The sequence below is a fragment of the Oryzias latipes genome, chromosome 9, assembly GCF_002234675.1.
Source record: "Oryzias latipes chromosome 9, ASM223467v1".
Lineage (NCBI taxonomy): Eukaryota > Metazoa > Chordata > Actinopteri > Beloniformes > Adrianichthyidae > Oryzias > Oryzias latipes.
Genome location: NC_019867.2, coordinates 5,371,920 through 5,396,492, shown reverse-complemented (window position 1 = coordinate 5,396,492; position 24,573 = coordinate 5,371,920). Strand labels below are relative to the sequence as shown.

Genomic DNA, 24,573 nt, shown 5'->3' with positions numbered 1-24,573 from the left:
TTATAGACCAACGCCTGCCTCTGAACTCAAGGAAAAGCAGGGTTGTGCGGGGGAGAGTGCGTGGGAGTGCGTGTGCACATGCCTGTGTGTGTTCAATGATTAACTCGAACCATTGCATTTGGCACCTGATGTCCTTAAAGGAGGCCTGGGCATAATCAGCATGACTGCAGGTAAACCACAGAGCAGTTTGATGTATTCTGGCTCAATTCTCGTCACCATTAAATTGCAGAAACAGCGGCTCCTGTTTCCTTAATTGCACCATCGCTTCGGAAGGGATACAGACAACCGGAAAGTCACACCTGCTCACCACTTTGGCCAAATTTGGTTTTGTGTTTTTTCCATGCTGGTAAGAACAGATTACAAAGCAGAATAAGAGATTAATTTAAGCAACAAAGACGGAGATCCACTTTAATCGTAAATACATCATCATAACAACATGTGTTTTCATGTGTGTATCTGTTTGATTTGGCTACTAGTGGGACAAAACATTGAAACTAATTAATTTGGACATAAAAACTTTTTAGATAAAAAACCTTTTTATTAGTCTTGTTAGCTTTGATTTTTTTTCTGTGCCTTTACTTCACTTGAACACCTCCTACCACAAAATCCTACCTTTCGCCTCTAAACAGCCTGAACCTAAAACCCCAAATAAAATTAGACAAAACAGACAAGGGGAATTCAAAAAACCACATATCTGCAGTGATTTATTGTGGGCTGTTTGAGCAATGACACAACAAGGCCCTCAGTCTCTCATTTACAGAACTGATGGACAAATAAAAAGAATAAAAATAAATAACAATAAGAATAATTTGAAGATTTAATGAATGAAAAAATAATAATATTCTCAACTTTAAAAGTCTCGCCTGAGCCCTGAGTGGGTTTCTAAATCTAATTTTTATCCCTGAAACCATTCTTCTACATTTTAGACTTTCAAAATACAATAGTAAGGAAGGAAACTTCAGAACTACAGTGTTAGATCAGAATAAAGAAAATAAATGTCTGCTGTATTTTTGGGTGTTTGTCACATCATTCTTTAAAGCTCTGCATCAGAAAATGCACTTCATGACACTGATATCTTGTTTCACGTAGATAAACCATAAAGATTTGTATGCAAACTTTAATTAAGTGCTTAGACATTTGAACATTTTGAAAATATACCTCAATTATTTTACAATCCAGCCAGGCTGTTTCTGGTATTTCCTGAGTGTTTGTACAATCAGGTGTCCTCCTGTGTTTTTGTGAGTGAATTATTGTGTGTGTGTTGGATAAAATGATGCCTAGTGTTTCTATTTTTGTGCTCTGTAACTAAGAAAAGACCTTAAGGCTTGGGTGGGGAGGCTGCACCGAAGGGTGTGTTGCTCATGTTGTTGTGTCTGCAGAGGGAGGCCGTTCCATCACAAGAACTCCCATGGAATCCGACAGAAACCTTTACGGAATCCCCGGACATTCTCCAGCGCACGCAGCGCAGGAATTCCTCGCACGTTTTCTTTTAACGACCAAGGACTTAGATTGTTTGGATTGTGTGTAATAACGCAGTGACATGAGTGTGTGGTTAGGCCTGAAGGGCAGCACCTCCTGACAGCCACTCACTGTCAACACACCGCAGTCAAGCTGACAGCAGAAAAAAAAAGAAACCTTTTTGGACAAACCTGTCCTTAATAAAAAACATTTTTACTAACTGTTTAAATATCCATCAGAAAAGCTACAAGCCAAAGAAATCATCAGGTTGTTGATTTAAGGAAAACGAAGTTGTTGGTTTCAATAAAACTCTTTTGCAGTAATATTAACATTTTTGTTTTATAATATTTAACGAAACAGAACCACATTGTTTTATGAGAAATGGACGGAAAAAGAAAACATGCTCAATGTCAGCTAGCTCTAAAAACTATAAAGATTAGTGAATTCATTGCAGTAATTATTAAGGCCATACTAATAATTTAAAAAGGGAGATAATAAAAGTGATAGAAACCACCTTTTACAGTGTGCTGTTATCAAGTATGATAATATTATTATGAGCAAACACATAAATATTACAGCCGTTCCATTATAATTAGACGAAATTAAAATGCAGAAGCAATGATGCACCACAGATGCTGCTGGGGCAGCATCTAAACCCCAAATGAACACCCTTCCACCACTGTGCTTTCAGGCATTCTGTGTTCTTTGACACGTTGAATTGGCAGAGACTTTACTCCGAATCTCGATTGGGATACAGTCATGAATTAGACTAAATTTGGTCTTAAATCAGATACTTTTGGGTCACAACTGCACCCCCAGTCTGTATTCAGCTGCACGAGGGCCTCTTAAGTTGCAGGGCGTTGTGCACATAAAAACAATTGAATGGAAACTTATCCAGTACAGCTATTGTTCATTGTGTCAGGAATGGAACAAAAATAATGACTAGTCTTTCGCTTTGCATTTTCTCTGTACACTGCAAAAACAGAAACTCAGGAAAAAATTAAAAACTGTAGTTTGAGGAGTCTTATTTTCTATCTTGCGAGAAAAATAATATTACTAAGAAACTTTTTCAATAGTAAAATAATCTTATTTCAAGAAAATATGTCTTTGTGACCAGATTTTTTTCTTAAAATAAGAATCCTTGGCTCTTTCCCCATTGGCCAATTTTTTTGCTTATTTATAGAAACGCTTTTGAAATGTAAAGAAAGTTTTTGACTTATTTCTTGTTGTTGTTTTTGCATTGTAGATTTTGAGTGAAGTGAAGCGTTTCGGCAGCAGATTCCTGAAACAATAGAACCAAAATCAAATCAAATTTCTTCTGGTATAAGAATGTGTTGGAACACAAACATCGGCTGTATTCCGAATAAAAGTAATGTTTTCATGCAGCAAAGCTTTAAATCTGCTCTGCTTGAGTCTTCAGTAAAACCAAATCTGTGCTTTTGTGTCCTTTTCTGAATGTACGTGCAACATTTTGTGCATTGTACACTCATGAATATTAGCTTTTAACAGCAAATGGCGGCTTTTGGTTTTGGGAATACAAAATTTAGGTTGAAATGACTTCTCTAAACAAAGGCAACAATTGAAAATGTTGTTACTGAGCATTCTTGACTAAAGGATTCCTGCTTCTCAGTTCATCGCTAAAAAAGTTTTGTTTTAAACTTTTATTTAAGTTGAAGTTAAAACTTTGTCCTTTTTTGTGGTTTAACACCAGGTTGGGCAGAATTTGCCAAATGCAAGTGCTTTTGAATGCAGTTCCTGCTGCACTTGAAGAAAATGTTTAATGATTTTATCCCTCAAATTCAATTGTTATGTCAAACATGGAGGTTTTAAGCCTATCTTATAATCTTTGATATCATAATTATAATGTCACTTTAATGTTCATAAATGAAGAGAAAAACCCCAAACCTCACTACGACTCTTGCTTTAATTCTTCCAGAAGTTATAAGGATGCACTTAGCTTTTTTTCCACACAGTTTTACTGCTGAGTTCGCTTTGGCTACACTGCAAAAACTATCTTATCAAGAAGGTTTTTAGATTGCAAAATAATAAGAAAATATGTTCTAGTCACTAGAAGACGGACATTTTTATTACCCCACTGACAGATTTCTTTTTGCTTATTTAAAGCAAATGAATGAAATGTTAAGAACGTCTGACTTATTTCTATAGGGGCTGTTTTTACAAGTTATATCTCTTGAATTTTAACTGTAAAGATATAAAATAATGGAAATAAAAGTGAAAATGTCACAGATATGTCAGCTCTGAGCAGCAAAACATTTCTAAGCATGCTGCACGTGGAAGATTTTGTTTTGTCAATGGAAACGCAAGGATGCAACCAAATGGGGCTTCCCTTCCCACAACAACATTACTCACGGCATGAGCAACCTACTATTTATTACCTATGCAATGATTAGGTAAGAACAGTTAGATAGCAGAAGGCCAGTGCAGAGATTAGAGCAGCAGTTTGTGAATTTTGGATTTGTTTGTCCACAGGTTTTATATTTAGAACCAAGCGGAAGCCACTGAGTGGGCGTATTTTTGGGCTTCGGTGTGTAAGTGCATGTTAATGTGTTTTTAAGTATGTCTTAACAGTGCAGGTGAGTTAATGTGTAGGAGTCACAGATGTCGGTCATTTGCATAGAAAACACATGCAGAGGCTGCTGTTAATCACGGATCGCTGAAGCACTAATCTGAGCGTAAAACGTTGCAGATTAACCGAACACCGGACCCTCCATCCTTTTGGATGGGATGTCAAACAATGGAAGCTGAAACTTATAGAGAAACTCATCAACTATTTTTACGTCTGCTGTTCTCATGATATCTTTTTTAAAGATAGACTAATGGAAAAGTTATTCATATTTTTTTACGTTTCAGGGTAAGAGCTGACAAAATTGCAGTAAAGCAGGTTTTATGAAGGGTTAGCTAAAAGGTTTTCATCTTGTGATTAAACCACTTAATAATTGTAACTTTTCATAAACTAATCAAACCCTATTGATGGTAGACAAGTGATGGTGAGTTGTTTCCTCCAGATTTAACATTTTACATCGGGGTTGGGAAAACAACGGGCCTGGGGCCACAAGCACCCCGTAAAACTATTTAATCAGGCCTGCCGAGCTGGAATAAATCATACTGATAATCCTTATTAATGTTTTATTTTTCCCTGTAATTCTGGTGTCCACAAATAAATTGAGCTTTGCTGAGGTGCAGAAAGTTATTTTACATTCCTGTGTTAATGGAAGATTTGTTTTTCTGACGTTCATCTGTGTTTTTCAAGTCGGAAAGTCGTTTTTCTGATCATTCCAACACCACACGAGCGGAGCATTTCTCTAAGTTTGCATTTTTCCTTAAGGGGCATCAACCCATTTGTGCAATTGGTACTAAAATAAGAATAAAAGCCACAGGTTTGAAATAAAACCCCCATATTGTTCTGTTTAAAAGTATATATATCAACTTTTCATCACATCACAAAGTGTGCTTTTGTTATTTCTTTCTCTTATGAGGTGGAGTTCCAAAACTCTCTATGCATCTGTTCCTGGTTCAGGTTTTGTGTCAAATTTTAAAACCCTATGTGGCCCAAAAGTCAAAAGGTTTGCCTAACCCTGCTTTGCATGCTTCAGTACAGCCCTCATTTTCTAGTTTATGCGTTGGCTGCAAATGAGAACAGGACCGAGTGAATCTGACAACAGCCATAGAAAATGGTTTACCGTATTTTCCGGACTATAAGTCGCCCTTTTTTTCATAGTTTGGCAAGGGGTGCGACTTATACTCCGCAGCGACTTATATTAGAAATAAATTAAAATAAATACGTTGTTAACCCTCCTGTTATGTTCATTTGTGAGGAACAGAGATGATGTTCCTGGGACAATTTGATGTATGAGGTATGTTAAGTGTTAAGAGTATGTTAAGTGACTCAGAGAATCAGCAAACCTTTTTTTTACAGTAAGATCTTGAAGGCTAAAAACATAATATTCTATTTTCCAATGATTTCATAGATTCAGAAATGCAATAAAAATGACAACTGTTTCTACAAATACAGGATGAAAACAGAGTATTAGTTGGCCAATGATGCTTCATGAAAAGAATAAATAAATAAGTTTGAGAAAAAATTACTGTGAAATTATTAGATAAACAGTCTGCTATGATTGTGTCATATAAGGTTATGAAAGTTAAAATGCGACTTATAGTCCAGTGCGACTTATCTGTGTTTTTTTCTACTTTATAATGCATTTTTGGGCAGGTGCGACTTATACTCCGGTGCGACTTATAGTCTGGAAAATACGGTACTTCTGGCTCCAACCAAATGAAGTCTACTTAGTCTCCATTTTATTGTAATGCAGACGCCACCATGTTGAAATCAGACGTCAGTAAGCAGTGATTGGTCTGACTCAACATTTCCATGGTAACCACTCTCACCAATAAGGGGTGAGCTTGTTGGAAGGCCACACCCCTACGACAAAAAAAGCGGGCTTGGGAGAATCTGTCAATCAAATGTTTTAAATGTTCTACGTGAGATCTTCTTATTGAGGCATCTGATTGGCCAGTTTATAACTTCAATAGCTCGCACCACAGAAAAAAAAAGGCATGAAAAAAAAATTGGATTGGCAAGAACACGTCAAAAAAGGTAGCAGAGTGGTAATTATGATTATGTCGTGTTTGGCCAAAATAAAAAAAAACTTTTCCAGGACAAAGTTTCTGCAGAGCGGTAGAAGTTCATCAGAAATTTGCCTTTGAGATGTGGGCGGAACCCTTGGCATGGAGCAACCCCATCCACCCTTGCCATCACCCATAACTGAGAGCTCTCTGTTTACACACTCTCCAATAACCCCAACCAAACATTACCAGTGCAAACAAAAATGGCAAGCAACTTTGGAGCTAACCATCAGTAAAGTTTTGAACCAGATGCCAGCTGGGATGAGGAAGATGAAGATGCACACAGAGTCGTTTTCAAGTAGATGTGTCAGTGAAACAGAACAGGAAGCTTGTGGCCCGCCCAGCATGTTTTATTCGTCACAAAGCTCTTCCTCAAATGGCGATTCTTATATCTCCTCCTGATTCAAAACAATGCAAAGAAATAAATACTCAGAAATGCAACTCTGAGCTTAATTTTCTCTCTCTCTCTCTCTATATATATATATATATGTGTAACAAACCTCAACTGTCATCAGAGGATCTTTAAACCTCACATTCTCTAAGCCCCAGTCCTCAGCAGTAGCTGTGAGGACTTTAAAAATAATGTAATTATGTAACATCACTTTTAGCCCAACATTTTGGGAGTTTAAAATGTTTGTGCTGCAGCTTTCTGTACTTTACCTCATGTTGTGGCATGTTGCTGCCAGCTGAGGGCTTACTGAGAAACACTGGAGGCTTCGTGGAACAACCAGAGAAGTTTTCCTGATTGTGTTGCTTTAAATGTATTTTTCTATGAAAATAGACAGAAAAGCTCCTGGACCAAGTTCTGAGTGTGATGAAATAAACAAAGAAACGTATAAAAAATAATTTGTTTTGACTTCTGTTTTTGTTCATAATCTATTTTTTTGGTTTTTTGACAGCCTGATACGTTCAAATGGAAAAAGTTGGGGGCATATTGTGACTGTGTCAAAACTGAGGAATGCCCGTGAGAAAAAATGAAGAACACACAAACTACAAATGTGTAAGACTTTGTTTAATCCACATTTTCTGTTAAACAGCTTTTCTGCTACGAGGATCATCTGACAGGACTTTCAAATGCAGGAGCTGCACCACAGGAATGTGAATCACACACATCGTGAAATTGAAGGGAGCTGCACATAAAATAAATCCACATGACGTGAAGTTATAAAGCTTTAGAGCAACAGTAAATCAACACTTGAAAATAAGTTACTGAAATGACATTTTTCGACATCACAACAAAGTTAAATAGTAACAATACTTGTGTGTTTTTTTTAATGCTTTAAATCCCAAATGTCAAAAAACCACAATAAATACAACAGGTGAAGCAGAATAAATGTGAAATAAAAAAAAAAGCTTTCAAGTGGAGAATAATTTCTGTTTTCGAATGACTTCGTCTTATCCATGATCTCTAAAAAGACACAAAAGTGAACCAAAAACCATGAGGTGAGAATGAAATTCCAAGTAAATAACTCCCCATTAGCTTTACTTCACACAATCCTCTGCTTCCCACCTGTAACAACGAAACCGTTTATTGTACACAAAGCAGGAATCAGTGCGAGTCACTACAGGGATGGGGGCTCTGTTCTGTGAATTCTCCACCATCACGTGGGCGGTTTCGCTCACACAAAAAGATTTTTGTGCGTCTCACTATTCCTCTTTTCAAACCAGGTGAAAGTTGGCGAAACGTAAGAACAATTACGGCTGGAAAACGATCACCTCCGCCTCTGAAAGCATCTTATTAATCTCTTTGTAACGATCTGCCTGCCCCACAAAGATGAGGAGCACCAGCCCCTCAGTGTAAGCGTGTTGGGAAACATCAAAGAATGCTGAGCTTTTTTTCATTTTGTTCATAAAAACAGTCCTGCTTGGTGCTTTCAGGGGATTGGATGTTTGACACCTTAAACCAGCTGGACTCCTCTGTATCCCTGCCGTTTCTGCTGCCGTGGGAATTTGTTTTTCTTGTACCTGCAAATACGACACAAAAAACCTTTTGTTTTGTGGGCGGAAGGAATAAAAAACACACAAAACGATGTAGTGAAAAACACAACTGCATTAAAATGGAAGCTCCAGGCTGAAGCAATCGCAGTGCGATCGTGTTCCAGCGTGAAGACTGTTTCTGCCGTGCACGTTTTGCAAAAGTTTTGTGGAAATTATCGACGGCGTGATGAAAGCCGTGTTCCAGATTGTTATCAAGTTTTTATTCATTGGCTCGGTCTAAAGCCTGGATATCGGAACAAAGCCTCCTAGAGTCAGTATTTTAGATTTGCCTCATCATTTTCTTTTTTGTTTGTTTTTGCAACTCATGTAGAGATAAACTAAGAAATCAACTACAGTTATCTATGTCACCTTTCATTTTTTCTGATGTATTAATGTTTTAAGAAAGCTTAAGTTTTACTCCCAATAATAAAATTACACATTTGAGTTTACTGCAGTTTTTCAAATTCTTGAAAGGGATTTACTTTATTTTTTTTGCAGTTATTTAACTCACAAATTTAATTAGTTTGCATGTAACATACTAAAAACTAGAATTTTGGAAGGATAGCAACCATAAAATAATATCCTTTGGCAAGTTTGTTGCTACAGTTGATTAAAAACGCAATCAGAATTTGTCAAGAATCTTTCCCAGATAAAAATAATGCATACTTAAATTTAAAAGACTTGAATAAAATGTAGAACTTGGCAGCATAAAGCTGTCACAAGCCTCCACAGTCTGATGACTGAGGGATGTGAAGAAGTTTTTCGACCTGGTGACCTCAATGATCTGATAAACTGCATGTGCTCAACAGACCAAAGCTCAGTTCTGGACGGGAGGATCCAAAAGTTGTTCCTAAAAACAAAAGACCCTTAACTGCTTTAGTGCCCTAAAGTCTCTGGTTGTGTCCAAATTCCTTCCCTACTCACTACTTGGTGCGCTTTATGGGGCCTTTAACATTTTGTCGGGGTGTCTGAATCTTCAATTTGAATATCCAGCGCCCTGCATATTTCCCAAAAGTCTCTAGGAAAAACTAGTGTGCATCGATGCCCACTAGTTTGGCAAATATGGACTACAATGCATTGCGTTTAAATGATTTGATGAAAAAAAAGTATTTACATTTGGGGTTTTTTAAATCACACCACATTTTCCGTGGATTCATAAACAATCTCAGTAAAAGTTCTTTTTTTTTTTTAGTTTTTGACTTGAGGGACATCATATTTTGGTATTTAATTAAAAAAAAAAGAACAGTTTTTTTCTTGTTGGTGCTGAAATAGATCTTTGTACCGTGAATCTAAAGATGCACCTTTTAAAATCTTTACAGATCTAGACTGCACACTGTCAGATGGATTTACTCAGATTTACCATTTGAAAGATTAAGGATCACCCAAATTTATGGGAGTGTGAGTCTAAACGCATTAAACTCTAGTGTCAGTTTAAAGGGTTAACCATCTCTACTCCATTTCTGCGCTTCATTTTGAGGCTTCTCCACATCTGTTGTTCACACAGCTGTTTTCTGACAGCATTTCCTGTCTACCACTTTGTTTCTGGGAGATGCTGCAAACACACATCTACAGGTGGAATACCAATCTGCTTTCATCCCAATTTGGATCAAAAATGAGGACGATATCGGATTTTAATTTGCCAAATAGCCTTTGACCTCCACAGGGGGTTAAATCTGTCAATAACACCCCCCTGCACCTTTCTTTAAATACGTCCTACAGTTTCATAATAGCAGGAAAAAAGGAGGAAAACTTCTGCCATTAAGTGACTTTCTATTATACGTTGTAGTAGTGTTGAATTTTTGTACATCAAATCAAACTTTATTTATAAATCGCTTTTCATGCAACAGTAACGCAAACTGCTTTGTATACCTAAATCGATTCTTAAATGAAATGATAAAATACACAGAATGTCTGACAACCCCCATCCACCCATTCAGCAAATTCATTTGGGATTAAATCTAAAATGAATAAAAAAAATTATATTTTTGGGATCTGTCCATGCCAGCGACCTACCTAGTTATGTCCACAGAGGACGTCACCGTGGGAAAGCCCCCGATCAAAGCAAGCAGCCAGAACCGGGAGGTCCCACTGCAATGACCGTGTTTTAGGAGTAGGGTTGGTCACTGTGTGGGGGATTAGCAGGATCTTTCACAGGAGCATCCTGGTCACCAGGGGGAGCAGTGGACCTGAGGTTGATGCTCACTGAACCCAACACATTCACATCCAACTCAAGCTAATTAAGTTCTAATACAATCTAAAGAATTCTTGTAGAATAGACGGACAGAATGTTTTTTTTGGTAATAATTTTGTAACTTTTAGTGAACAAATATTGACCTTTTGACCACTCCCTGATGCTTTTCTGCATCCAGCTGCAGACACACCACTGCAGCTCACATTACACTCCTGATAAACCAATGAGAATCCGACGTTGCATTTGCAACAGGGTTCGAGCTATTGTCAACTGATCCCCAGGGGGGGGATGTCCTGAAGGGCGCAGTTAGCAACTTGAGAGAAAAAAAAAGAGACATTTGTATCATTTGAGGCAACTCCATGTCTGTTCCTAAAGGCCGTGTCACACAGTCTCTTCATACTTTTGAAACGGATGAAAATTGGTTATACGTGAATTTTTGTGGAAAAATTGAGAAAAGTTGTGGTCTTTACATGACATTTTTACATATCTATCATGAATGAACCACGTTAAAACCACAGAAGAACTAAGAATAAACCACATAAAGAACACGTAAATCAAAGTAAAAGCCAAATGTGGCACAAAATTAGTGCCAATAATGTCATTTGAACGTGATATGTGTGCTGTAAACAGGATCTTAAAGTTAGACATCGTTGGTACATGTGTACAAAAGTCTATTAGGCATACTTGGAATGGTTGTAGAAAGCCCAAAATTTGCGTATGCGTCTAGCAAAATTCACAAACAATTGGGTAAGATTTACATAATAATTGCATATAAACTACGTAAAATACAAGTAAACTGCACTATTCTACACCGGCCAAAAAATGTTACCGAATTCACGTAAAGACCCGTCGGCCGAAACCCTCAAAAGGATATCTGCGCACGAATGACCAACGCAAGAAACACTTCTGAATGACGTATACCACGGATCATAAAAGACGGAAATTTTATACATGGAAACCTCGAAATGTATGTAGTGGCTGTGTGACACGACCTTGAAGAGAGACATCGTTTTTTTCCAGCGTGGCAATGGGAAAGTTACTCTCTGTATAACCTAAACTTTAGTGTTCAATTGGAAAATTGATTAAAGGCTGTTAATGTTTTAACTTATTTCTTTATTAGAGCTCAATCTTCTTGCAAATAAAAGAGCAAGGCGCGACAGAATGAAAGCTAAATCTAGAAAAATATCTAAATCTGAACTTTCCACTTGGGAAAAAAACATTAGACCAACTCCCTAACCATGCGTAGAAGTTGTATCTGATCAGCCAAAGCCCAATAATTCCAAACAAAATGACATTTGCTGTTTACATTTTAGAAATAAATAAACTTCTGATAAGTATTTGAACAATTTAGCATGAATGTGAACCTCCAAATGAGCCTGTGCTATTCACACAGCAGTAAAGTGTGCAATATCTTGCATTACTTTGGGAAAAAATGAATGCATCTTTTTTTTCCAAGTGGTTTAGGTCTTACTTTGTGTTTTTTCTCAGTCTGTTGTCAGAACTTGTTTTTCAATTAAAACTGACTTCCATAATATTTAATTAGCATTTTTTAAATGAAGAAATTGGAAAGAAATTACAGATGTGTTTGTGCTGATGTAAATAAATGAAAACATTTATCATTGGAGTTGTCAATCTCTCATTCTTGTAGCATGATATGCATTTTATTTTACACGGGTCTTTGCAGATGAACGTCTTACCACTTAAAGAAGAAGTATGCTGCTCCAGCCAGACCTATGACCAGCAGACCCACGCAGAAAACAATCAAAATGATTTCCCCCTCTGCCATTTTTCCTTGGACCATCTCCGGCATGTCACACCTGGGGCCATTGAAGCCAATGTCACACCTGCAGCATGAATAGAAGAGCTGTGTTTGGTTACACATGACAAAAGAGCGACGCACACACAGACGTCCGCGCACGGGACTTGCACTTACTGGCAGTGGTGCTCGTTCAAGTCCACCAGCAGCATGCACTTGCCGTTGTTCAGGCAGAACTGGTCAAAGGTGCTGTCGCAGTTGACGGTCGACCTCGTCACACGGGGGCGCCCTCCGACTTTCCCTGAAACAGCAGCCAGTCAAACTCACTGTTCTGAAGGCTTCCTGTAGGTCTGATGGTGAAACCCCAGATCTCTGCCACAGCAGCTGTGTTTGCACTGCAGCGTGTTGTTTTTGCAGACATGAAAGCGTCTCTGTTTGTCTGGTTTGTTACCAAGAACCACAGAGAAGTTCAATCTGTTACCAGTGCCAGGTGTCATGGACGTACCGTGATTGTTTAAATAAGAGAAATAAAAATAAAAAAAGCTGAATTGGACAAAACTAAAAACACAAAACTTCTACATTTTTTTTTTAAATTCTGTAAGCAAAAATGGGAAGAATATCTATAATGACCAAGTAAGAAGTTTAGTCGTGTTTATGAATATATAAGTATTTGGTTGCAGTGGGTTTGCAGGAACCTCCAATAGATTTTAGGACATTAATGAGTATAAAATAAGTATTAAAATGCAAAACCATTAATTAATGAAGCTAATGAACATTTAAGGTTCTCATTTTAGGCTTCCTTAATACAGAATAAATTCTATATTCATCACATTTCTTATGATTTAAATAGGAAAAAACACAATTTTCATCAGAGTGGGTTTTTAAAGGACCTATAGCATCATTTTGAGCCTTTAAGTGTATTTAAATATTAATTCCTCACAAAAAAACGCCCCAATGCAGTATTTTGATCCAGGCACACTTTTCTGAGCATTCCTCTAAAACCCTGCTCTCTGAGCACCAGCCCCTCCCAAATCACGACGTAGATAAGTGAGGATCCGCCCCTTCCAGGAAGAGTCTGCGCTGCCAGCACCGCCTCCCAGACTAACACACACACCCATTTTCTCCATGGAGCTAGCGGTGATCGGCTAAACGCTTTCTTTGTATATGCACAATATGCGCATCCATCTTTGCAAAAGTTCAGATGTTGTTTGTTTTTGTGGGTGAAACACAGGCACGCTGCCGAGACCGACTCTAGGATGACGTGATGAAATGGGCGACACCCACAAGGAGCGAACAAGGGTGCCTCAGAGATCGAGTCGTCTTACGTCTGGGTAGGAAAATAACTCAAAACAACTCATTTTTCAAAAAAAAGTCGTTTTTTAGTGTCCCAAATGTAATATATGATCATATGGATATAGTTTACTCTGAAGGGCTTAAGAATAACATAAATCACAAAACTCCTTAACTTTGTTACAACCAGATGTTATGTTTTCAAAAGTCAAAGTTTTCCTTTTCTAAAATTCTTCTTTCCATCCTTTTCTCCATCACCGCCATTACAAGGGGATTTCAGGTAAAAGTGAGAGATGAGAAACGACAATACCTACTCGCTACAATATATATTAGCAGTAAAATTGGACATAAAGTTAAGATATGTTCTAATCAGATTTTTTTTTTTGGTGTGTAGAAGTTTGTCTGAAAGTTACAGCCACTCCTTTCTGGTTTTCTTTTGAAATGTTGGTGAAACGTGTGACACCAGTGCCTTCTCTAGTTTTTTTTTTTTACAAATCTATTTGTAAAAGACAGAAGAGAAACTTCATCCAAGTTTTGCTGAAAACTGATTAATGTGGTTTCCTAGAAAAAGAGTCTTATCGACCACTCAGATGACATAACTCTACCCCAGCAGGAAGTGACGAAAGAGCACAGAGGATTCTTTTAAAGCTCCTCTCAGTGTAGATCTGCCATCAGAAATAACATGCATGGTTCGGGTTCCTACCTTCAGATAAGGAGGAGTTGTCCCCAGTTTGCACGCTGATGGAGACATTTTTGCTGTGGCCATGGGGTAAAATCAACATCATGCCTCCTGAAAGACAACGGTTTTAGAGTTAGAACAGGAAACGTCAATTTTTCTGAGAATTTCGAGTCAATATAAGGCAGAAAACCACAGCAAATGTTGTTGTTTATTTTAATTAAAATATGAAGGCGATGTAAAGTAAACAAATCTGTGAAGACTCATTTTTACAGGATGGTTCCATGGCCTTCTAACTACCAGCAATGCAAATATATTCTCCATAGAGGTCATTTCTATACCTGAATATCTGCAAACCACTGCATGCTAGTAAACTCCTTTTTGTTTCTATAGAGGACACGTGGGGCTTTTCGATGATACCAAAAGTGAAGGGGGGAAGTGAAGGGGGGAGGCCCTGGGAATTGTAGTCTTTCGTAGCAATTGACTAGACATTTTTATTTCTTTTGGTAGTCAAGAAGTTCTCAGAAAAATGTTTTAAAAGGACTTAATTCTTTAAAAACAAGTCCAGAAGATGTTTGGTTTTTTTGGTACTTTTTTCTGCTATTCATTTAAGTTAAGTCTCTTTATTTAGAAAATATCATCAACTTTATTGAAAGTAAACTGATCCATGAATATTTTAAAAATTCACGCGTTTTAAAACAATTTTTGCAATAACGGTGACTGTTAAGCCAAATAGTCTGAATTATGTTTCTAGATGAGGTAGATAAGACCACACAGGAAAATCATGTAAAAAAATCCAGCATGAAAGAATAATAACTGGGGGGCAGAGCGACGTAGGAGCTGTACAGATCAGCTCTGCCAGCGCCAGGATGTGACGTGGATTGACTGGCCTGTAGCGGCCTGCAGCGTTTGGGGACGCCCACATTCCTGGAGACAGAGCAGCAAATCACAGAAACTTTAAACCACGATGAGTTATGAATCTGTTAATGCTCACTGAGATGAAGAGGCTTTTCCGTATTACTGATCATTCATTCAGACGCATTAAAGTCCCACTTCCATCATCTTTTGATCTATTTGGAAAGTGTTCCAAGTCGTCTTTAATTACAATTACGCTGTTTTTAGCCAAAATAAAAAAATTAAAAACGTGTCATTTTCGGTGACATAGTTTCTGCAGAGCAGCAAGAGTTCATGAAAATGGCGACCAATTTGAGAGCTATCTCGCTGTACGGTTTTGAGCCAGACTCGGACGAGGAAAACCTAGATATACACGGATCTAGTTGTCTACAAATGGATGCAACAGAATGAAGCAGAGCAAGTAGCCTGAGGCCAGCCAGCGTATTTTCTACGTAACAAATACAATCTTTTTGAAACAGCATTTTTTCATCTGCTCCTGATTCACAACAACTTGAAGAAATACTCAGAAATGCTGTTTTTAAACTTAATCTTCTTTCTATATGTCCTCCATCATCAGAGAAATGCCACAAGAACGTGTAAAAAAACCCACCAAAAACACAATTATCATCGAAAGAATCGTTAACTAGAACAAAGAAAGTCACCAATTGTTTTTAGCGGTTGTGCTTTTAAAAGTCAACACTTTCTTTTTTTATTTTTTTATGTTTGCATCCTCTTTCCATTGATTGTGACCTCAGCATCCTTTTCTTGTTACCAAACTCCATGACTTCTGTTACAAAAGCTTTCAGGTAAAGGTACGGCATGGAAGCGACAAGAAATACTCACTAAAATGTGTTTTAGCAGTAAAAGAAGGACATAAAGTTAAGATATTTTCTAACCAATGTTAAAATCAAGTGGCAGAATCTGTAAGCAGCAACAGCTAAAACATCAGAAATCGCTGAAAACATTATAACTTGTTTGTTGAATTGATTTTTATAAAGATGGAATTTTCGTTATACCTCATACCTCCCTATTGTTTGATTCTTTAAAAATGTTGGATAGACAAAAATAGTTCATGCTAAAAGGTAAAAAAAAGTATCTTGCAGCAGAATTTAATTTATTGAAACACAATCCTTGGGAGAAAAAGCAAATAAGGAAGAATAAAACACATTTTAAACTGGAAATTTGAGATGCTTCACTTCTAGAATAACCCTTTTATATTTATAAAGTGAATGTCATATTTACACATTCAAGTTTGACTTTTCTTTGAATAGTTAGGCAATAAGAACTTTTATAATCCCAACACTGTTTACAAAATCAAAGAAAACCATTTTGCTTCCAAATATTTCATCACATTTTGTTTAGATAGCAGCTTTTGCTGACTTTGGTATCAAGTTGTTGCCTCCAAAATTTTCCATTTTACATCAACAAAGGTGAGAGAAACCTGAAAGAAAATGTGATTTTCTATTCAGTGGCGGCATGAAAGAGGCCCCAGCCTTCAGAGATGGAGCCAGTCTGTGAATCAGAGAGAAGGGAAAGAAAGGATCCTCTGCAGCTCTTGTATAAACGCAGAGAAAAGACGTTTGTAAATGGGATTGTTCTCATTGTATCAGCCTGATCCGGAGCTTTGGTGGACACACCTCTCTGCTCACCGCCGACAAACCCAGCCTCAACGCAACTGTTCCCAAAAACGAAATACATTCATCAAATCAATCAAATACGACTTTAGAAAAGAGTCAACTTTACCGATCAGAGAGAGCAGCACTGAGAGTTTGTAGTTCCCCATGTCCGCTCGCGGGCGCGCGCGCTGAGTCCTCGTGGGATGAAATGCGCCTCCGACCTGTCCAAACGACGTGGAGCAGAATGAGGAGGCGACGCGTCTGCAGCGAGACGCCACCTGGAAACCAGTGGGATCGGTGCGCGCTGGGTGTGGTGGCGCTCCGAAGGCTTACAGCAGACTTCTTTCTGCGTGGACTCTGCAATGGCTGGAGGACTTCAAGTCTGAATGTGCTTTTGATTTAAACTCTAAATAACTTCTAAACATCACAAAGTGCTTTTTCTTTCTTATATGATGCATAATTATTCTGCGCTTTTCCATCCTCAATTTGTTGAAAATACATTATTTGCACAGAAAAAGCTTTTATTTTGAAAGTGCACAGGGAAATTATATCGAGAGGAAATTGTTCCATAATCCAAAATCAATTTATTGTCAGAAAAGAAAGACATTGAATGCAGTAGCAAACATCTGCCTTGGGGGAATGTTTATTTTTTGCTTCACACATTTACAAACTGTGGAGCTCTGGACACAACATAAAAAAGTTCCTTCAAAATACTAATTTGTGGCCACAAAATTAGAAAATGGGCATTTTATTAGCAAGTTGTGGGCCAAAATTAGTATTTTGTGGGCACAAATGACTATTTTGCGGCCACAGATTAGTAGCAGGAAGTGAAGCTAGCCTATTAAAACACTAATTTGTGGCTAAAGCTAAAAATTAAAGGTGCCATATAAGGAGTGAAAATTAGTAGAAGAAATTGAAGACACTAAAATGATCATGCATGTGCATAACAATGCAAAATATACATGCACAAACTAGCATTTTGTGAGCTCAAATGAGTATTTTGTGTGCACAAGTTAGCATTTTGTCTGCACAAATTAGGACCAGTAATTGAAGATACTAAAATACTAATTTGTGTGAACAAAATACTCTTTTGTGGCCTCAAAATATGAATTTAAGGTAGCAATGTGTTCAGTTTATTTCAATCTAAATGTCATTTGCAGGGCTGCGTGGCAAAGAGAAACCAGCTGCTTATCCCAAACTTTTCTGATTTCTGGCAGTTTTGATGATCACCAACAAAGCAAATAATCCTGCAAAATATGTAGTTACTGGGGGGAAACTGATCTGAATAGACACTGCATCCCACTACACAGCAGATGTTTTGTATCTGTGCATACCCATCAAAAGCCTGCATGTGCTCTCATGTCTGGGATTCATCCTTCCGGCTCTCATTTCCAATCTGATTTTGTGTTCTCACAGTGGTCCCATTAGTTTTTGTGGACTTCAAGGGACCATAAGAGCCTGATTTTATGAGTTTGTCCTTAAACGTTGCTCTTAAGCTGTAAAATTGGATATTTTTTCACAGAAAAAAAGCTAATTTATGGTGATACATCAACAGTTAATGTTTGAATTTGTGCCCAGTGTTACATATTTTCTTTTAATGGTGATCAAAGATAACATTTCTTTCATTTTTGCTGAGACAAACCCAAGGCTGAACAGGATTTAGCAAGTCCGAGGTTAAGATAGTTTCAACAGTTTTCAGAGGCTCAAACTGAGGGGAAAAATAGGATTTGGATCAGTAAAGTTTCCCAACACCATAAAATAAAAAGTGTTAATTCTTTTCTTAGAGGAGGTTTTTTCAGCAGTATCTTTTACAATATCTAAATCAACTCTGCAATGGAGAAAGAACATCCAAATTGACAGAGCTCATCTTTTGATGGTGCTCCCCAAGGCGGTCATGTTTGTTTGTGTTGCTCTCGAATGCCGTATTTTTGTTCATTTTTGCTTGCATTGTGTACTTATTGCAATGCACAGATGCCATGTAGGGTTTGCATACACCAGTTGCTCCTTTCTTTATAAATATCCTGTAAATATTTTTCTCTATTTTCTCTTTTTTTTTAAGTAAACCTTAAACGTTTTTTGACATTCAGAATCAACTGCAAAGTAAGAATTTCCTTTTATAGGGAAACCTGTTTCCTCACTGTGCATATGGCAATAATCCATTTAAATGTAGAACCTTATATTTTCAAATTAATAACCTGTTTTCTGTCCTTTATTTGCTCCCTTTTACGAATTTGTCTTGATAAAGTCTCACAAAATTTTGGTTTATTCCCTTCCAGAACAAACCTGGTCTTAATCAATTACCAAGTCTCCCAGTTTGGGGATGACACGGAAAATCCTCCTCTGTAATTTGACATTAAAGACTCAATCTGATCAAATTTGGTGTTTTTAAGATGATTTTGTAGCATTTTTTTCATGTAGAGGATATATTATGAAGATGAAGCTCAGAATATCTCTTCTGAGTATTTCTTTATTGAAATCATTGAGAATCAGGAGCAGACAAAGAAAATTGCTGTTTGAAAAAGCTCTTATGACATAGAAAATACATAAGCTCCCTGCCCTCAGCAACGGGAGGGGAAGGGGGGCGGGTAGTTTCACACCAACAGAGGTGACATTTTAATGAACTCCTGCTGCTCTTCAGAGACTATGTCCTAGAAAAACGACAGAGGTTTTTGATTTTGGCCAAAAGCAGCGTAATCATAGCTAAAAAACCTCTGGGAATGCTGAAATTAGATCAAAAGTTGTTAAGAGTGGGACTTTAATACATCGCTAAAGCTCCATCAAAACTATTTGGTTGTACCAGGATGAACAGGAATAAACCGGATGATACTAAACCCAAACAACTTTTTGATTGGTTAAACATCTTAACTTTAACTCCTTATATGCACCTTTAGCTTTTCCACAGTCACAATTCCAGAGCAATGATCACACAGGAAATAACAATAAAAAGCTTTCAGCGTTTCCCATCGTTCAAATGATTAACTTTACAGTATTCACACAATAGGTTTAAAACAATCTATTGATATTGAGTTTCGTGTAATCTTTATTTACAAAGTCAATATCAAATAAATCCCCCCAAAATATTTTACTTTAGAATCTTTTGTCAACATTTTAAACCAAAGAAATAATTTTTGATGCAAGTTTATGGTTAAATTTTTTATTTTTGCATCCCTTTCAAAATAAAATTGGTTTCAAATGAACAAAACAAAAAAAAATCAATATTTAATCCAGTCAAATTATGAATTAAAATCAAATATGTTCAGTAATCTGGCAGTAATATTCTATAGATTATGGTGAGAAAATAAATGCAGCACTTTTCAAAGTTTGTTTTTTCTTAGTTTGCCTTGTAGTTTACAGAGTATTTGATTTAAGTAATAATTATAGAAACATTTAAATGTTATGGAACAGTCTTTTTTTTGTCAAAAAATATTTAAAATTCAAATATTTTCCCACTTCTCTATTCCTAAGGCTTACCAAGAGTTGAACAGTGGCTCTATATGTTTCAACACGTTTAAGGCTTTTTACATACCTTACATAGCTGTGCAACAAAAGACTCCCTGCACCGTGTTTACGCGCTTTCACAAAGAAACACTCCTAAATCCTGATGCACATGCTCAGTTTCAGTGAGACCATCAACTGGTCCCCTTCAGATCTGCAGCTTTGAACAGTTTCTCGTCTCAACAGGTGAGAAGGTGTTGTTTAGTCAGAGAATGATGGGCTTAATAGAATTTGTCTGTGGATTAATAGACCCTGTCTAATAAGTAAAAATTAAACATGTTTCCAGAAGTTCTTAAAGATTGTCTAAGAACACACTGAACACAGAAAGTCACACAAAATGTTTAATAAAATCGTACAAAATATTTAAATACATATAAAAACACAATAAATAAATATATTATTAATAGTTGGGTTTTTTTTTACCTAAAAAAGTTAATTTAATTCCCAGCATTTTTTTTCCGAAAATAAAAAGACAACAGGTGGAACAGAACATAGTCTGCCATTTCTCAGATTTTTTTACTTTGACTTTTTAAAACATAAAGTCAATATAAATACTATTTTCTCAAAGGGAGTCCTTTTGAGTTTTCCGGGAGGATTGTGCGCTGATGACGATGCTGAAGTGGAGCGTTGGGGGTCAAATCAAAGACTCTGGTGCAGATTTTAGAAGTAATCCTGATTTTGCACAACTGCAAACATAAAAAAAAACACAATTAAATGGAGTTATTAGCTTACAGCTGGTTCATCATTTGGACTAAAACCCTTGTTATGCATTGAAATGACACAATATAATACAAATCCAATGCAGAACATTTAACAATCAGCACCAAAAGTCCGTTCTTGCTCACCTCTTACGGACACAGCAGTAGATGATAATCATCAGGATGAAGATGATCATGGTGACCCCACAAACGATGGCAATCACTTTTTCAACCTCGTGCCCAGAGTGACTCTCCATGGGGTACAGGCAGCGGGGTCCTGTGAATGACGGTTTGCAGCTGCAGACAAGACAAATCTGTGAGTGCATTCCAAAGGCAGACAAGAACCGACACGTGCAGCAGAGGGACAACTTCTCAATCCACGCTTGTCTTACATGCATGCCGGCTTGTGGTTGTCCTGGGGGTAGATGCACTGACCCCCGTTTCCACAGAACCCCTCATCCTTACTGTCGCACAGTCTGTGTGAGCTGTGGACCTCAAGTGCCACGGTGCTGCCTGCACAGACGCACAACTCGATCAGCAAAAAGGCTTCATGCAAATAACTACAATTATCTAGAGAAGGTTAAATCAAAGCTGTCCAAAGTGAGTGACTTACTGTTATCTAGATGTGTATTCAGGGTTGAGTTCACAACAGGCGGGGTTGTATTGATCTGAGGGTCTTCGCTCAGCATCGCACATTGTCCCGATGTGATGACGAGAAGCAAACTCATCCCTGCTGAGATGAGAACTGGAAAACAGAAAAAGATACAAAAATGTGTTAATTTCGTTGCAAAAAAACTAGACGATCTACAGGTGATCCTTTCAAAAACTTTAAATTGCAGTGATACTTCATGACTTCCACCAGAAGGAACCATCGATGCCACAGGACAAAGCAGAAACTCACCTAATTCCACGGTTTTCCTTCTTTGCGTCAACATTTTGTTTTCTGATGCTTCCGTTCAGGACGTTTTCCTGCTCACGCTTCCGAGGAGCTTTATATTGTCGTCCAAACAATGCAGCCGTTCCAGCCAATCATCGACCCGAACGTCTTCCTGAACAAAAAACAACCCCATCATCTTCTCTTTTCATAAGCAGAAGAGCTCTACTGGCTGGAGCCAGTAGAGAGGTGGAGGTGTGTTCACATCTGAAAGGCGGCTTCTTCAGAATAGCCCACGCAGGCTGAAGGTTGAGTTCCAAGTATGCATTCTTGGCATGCACAGGTTGCTTAACCCATAGGTGTTGTGAAAGTATAACTTCCTCTGAGTTGATACAATTTTTTTCTCTCTCCTAGACTTTCTTTGGCTGTTTAACAAACACATAAAAACATAAACTTATATAAAGTGAAGCCACTTGAAATGGGTTAATAAACAATATGTTGGCAGCCTTACATGAAAAAACACTACGTCTTATTTAGGGATAAGCTAAAAAAAACAGTCTATTGTCGTGAACATTTGCTGTCTTTTTTTTTCTTTTCAGGGTCCAAATGCCATAAAAACTTGAGAAACCTTTGAGAAATCTTCCAATCGGATAGATTAGAATAAAGAACCACATTCACTAAGTTCACAGAAAATGCTGTCTTTGTCACTTGAGACGGAGGAAAAATCCCTCCTCAATTGTAGCACCAGTAGAAGCTTTATCATTCCACTTCATTTCACGTCTAGTGTTTTCATTCCTCTTTGTTGTGGAAAACAGAAAAACGTCTCTTTCCATAACAGAGGGAATCAATGAGCGGCGTTAAAGGAGGAGCAACGGAAGTTTGTAAAACTGGATTCAGGGACAGTTGAGTGTTTCCTCAGGCTGTCTGTGACTTTGACCTAAATGTTTCCGGGTGTTGTTCTGTCAATGGATGTTCATAATTAGACAAGTTTCTGCATTTTTGTGCACGGCAGTAGTTTGATCTTATTCCAAATAAGCTCACAAATTTACTGAAACAATGCCATGGAAATACAATTTTTTGTCAGGGTTGGTGCTTTTTAAAAAAAAAAAGTTTTCTTCCTAAAATACTAGCTCACCCGTCCAAATGATCAGAATCAGGTTTCCTGGCCACAGGTGCATAAAATGAAGCACTCAGGCATGCAGACTGTTACAACCATTTGAGAAAGAATCGGCCGCTCTCAGGATCTCAGTGAATTCCAGTGTGGAACTGTCACAGGATGCCACCTGTGTAACAAGCTCCTAAATATCCCACAGTCAACTGTCAGCTCCATCAGAACAAAATGGAAGAGTTCAGGAACAACAGGAACTGAGCCACATGTGGTAGACCACATGAACTAATGGAGAAGGGTCAGTGGAGGCTGAAGTGTAAAGAGGTCACCGACTTTTTGCAGTCAGTTGCTACAGAACTCCAAACTTCATGTGACCTTCAGATTAGCCCAAGTCCAGGACGCAGAGAGCTTCATGGAATGGGTTTCCATGGCTGAGCAGCTGCATCCAAGCCACACATCAAAGGCAATCAAAAGGTGTCGGATGCAGTGGTGTAAAGCACCCCAACAATGGGCTCTAGAGCATTGGAGATACGCTGTCTGGAGTGATGAATCTCACTTTTCCATCTGGCAATCTAATGGATGAGTCTGGAATTGGAGGTTTCCAGGAGAACGGTACATTTCAGGCTGCATTGTGCAGAGTGTGAAATTTGGTGGAGGAAGAATCATGGTGTGGGCTTGTTTTTCAGGACTTGGAACTTGGCCTCTTAGTTCCAGTGAAAGGAACTCTGAACGCTTCAGGATACCAAAGCATTTTGGACAGTTCCATGCTCCCAGCCTTGTGGGAACAGTTTGGAGCCTCTTCCTCCTCCAACATGACTGTGCACCAGTGCACAAAGCAAGGTCCATGAAGACATGGATAACAGTCTGGTATGGAGGAACTTGACTGGCCTGCACAGAGTCCAGACCTGAACCCGGTAGAACACCTTTAAGATGAATTAGAGTGGAGACTGAGAGCCAGGCTTTCAGTCTGTGACCTCACCAATGCGCTTTTGGAAGAATGGTCAAAAATTCCTTAAACACACTCCTCAACATTGTGGACAGCCTTACCAGAAGAGTTGAAGCTGCAAGAGCTGCAAAAGGTGGACCAACATCATATTGAACTCTATGGGTTAGGAATGGGATGACACTTCAAGTCATATGTGAGACAAGGCAGGTGAGCCAATACTTTTGGTAATATGGCGTTTTAAGGAAATTAGGCTTAAAATGAACCACAACTCAGAGTTGAATTTCTAATAAACCACTGCCCCTCTGCAAAAACCATGTCCTAGAAAACAACAGTTTTAAAAAAAAAATCAGCTATAAAGAGCATAATCATATTTAAAGACCACTGGGAACACTTTTATGACAGATCAAAAAAATTGGAGAAGGAGCTTTAAAACACAATTTTAAATATCATGTACATAAGAGGCAAGGTGTGGATAAAAACAATTCAAACTATTATTCCCCCCCACCACAGTTAACGACTAAACCCTTTGTGTTCTGCTTATTTATTGACACTTGCAGAAGATTTCTCTCTAGGTTTGTTAAAAAAAAAAAGAAAAAATTCCAGCACTCTTGGGGTTCATTTAGACACAACCTAGAAAAACGAAAACATTCTGCATAGTTTCTTTGAAAATGAATTTGTCATTTTTTTCCCCCCATTCAAGCCCTCCAAACATGCAGTTTTTCTTCTGCATATCATACATCTCATCATGCTAGCCAAGGCCTGTGCAGTCTGGCATCTGACACCCCAGTATTCCTGGGAATTGTTTTGCCAGTTTCCTGCAGTCAACCTGGAGACAGACATCAGTTTGCAACTAAAGTTCCTTCCCCTGACATCACAGCTGCCACCTTTTACTCTGATGTGAGTTAAGACAAACTTTTAGATGATCACTTTTCACATATCAGGTCCTG

At 37.9% G+C, this 24,573-nt stretch overlaps 2 protein-coding genes and 1 long non-coding RNA gene across 3 annotated transcripts; 1 reads left to right on the top strand and 2 right to left on the bottom strand.

Annotated features, from left to right (window-relative positions):
- Window positions 1-91: 91 nt before the first annotated feature.
- LOC110015567 lies at window positions 92-3,362 on the top strand. Its single transcript, XR_002290779.2, has 2 exons — window positions 92-346; window positions 1,380-3,362. It is a non-coding gene; the product is annotated as an uncharacterized LOC110015567 (long non-coding RNA).
- A 3,737-nt stretch (window positions 3,363-7,099) lies between these two features.
- On the bottom strand, window positions 7,100-16,872 carry LOC101166137 (proepiregulin). Its single transcript, XM_004072147.4, has 5 exons — window positions 16,633-16,872; window positions 14,023-14,109; window positions 12,207-12,330; window positions 11,971-12,117; window positions 7,100-8,070 (listed from the first exon to the last, which is right to left on the bottom strand). The coding sequence occupies exons 1-5, from the start codon at window positions 16,670-16,672 to the stop codon at window positions 8,004-8,006; spliced, it is 465 nt and encodes a 154-aa protein (XP_004072195.1). The 5' UTR covers window positions 16,673-16,872; the 3' UTR covers window positions 7,100-8,003.
- Window positions 16,873-20,492: 3,620 nt separating this feature from the next.
- On the bottom strand, window positions 20,493-22,372 carry LOC101165892 (epigen). Its single transcript, XM_004072146.4, has 5 exons — window positions 21,600-22,372; window positions 21,312-21,443; window positions 21,091-21,211; window positions 20,846-20,995; window positions 20,493-20,686 (listed from the first exon to the last, which is right to left on the bottom strand). Exons 1-5 carry the CDS (start codon window positions 21,631-21,633, stop codon window positions 20,635-20,637), a joined length of 489 nt encoding a protein of 162 aa, XP_004072194.1. The 5' UTR covers window positions 21,634-22,372; the 3' UTR covers window positions 20,493-20,634.
- Window positions 22,373-24,573: the final 2,201 nt, after the last annotated feature.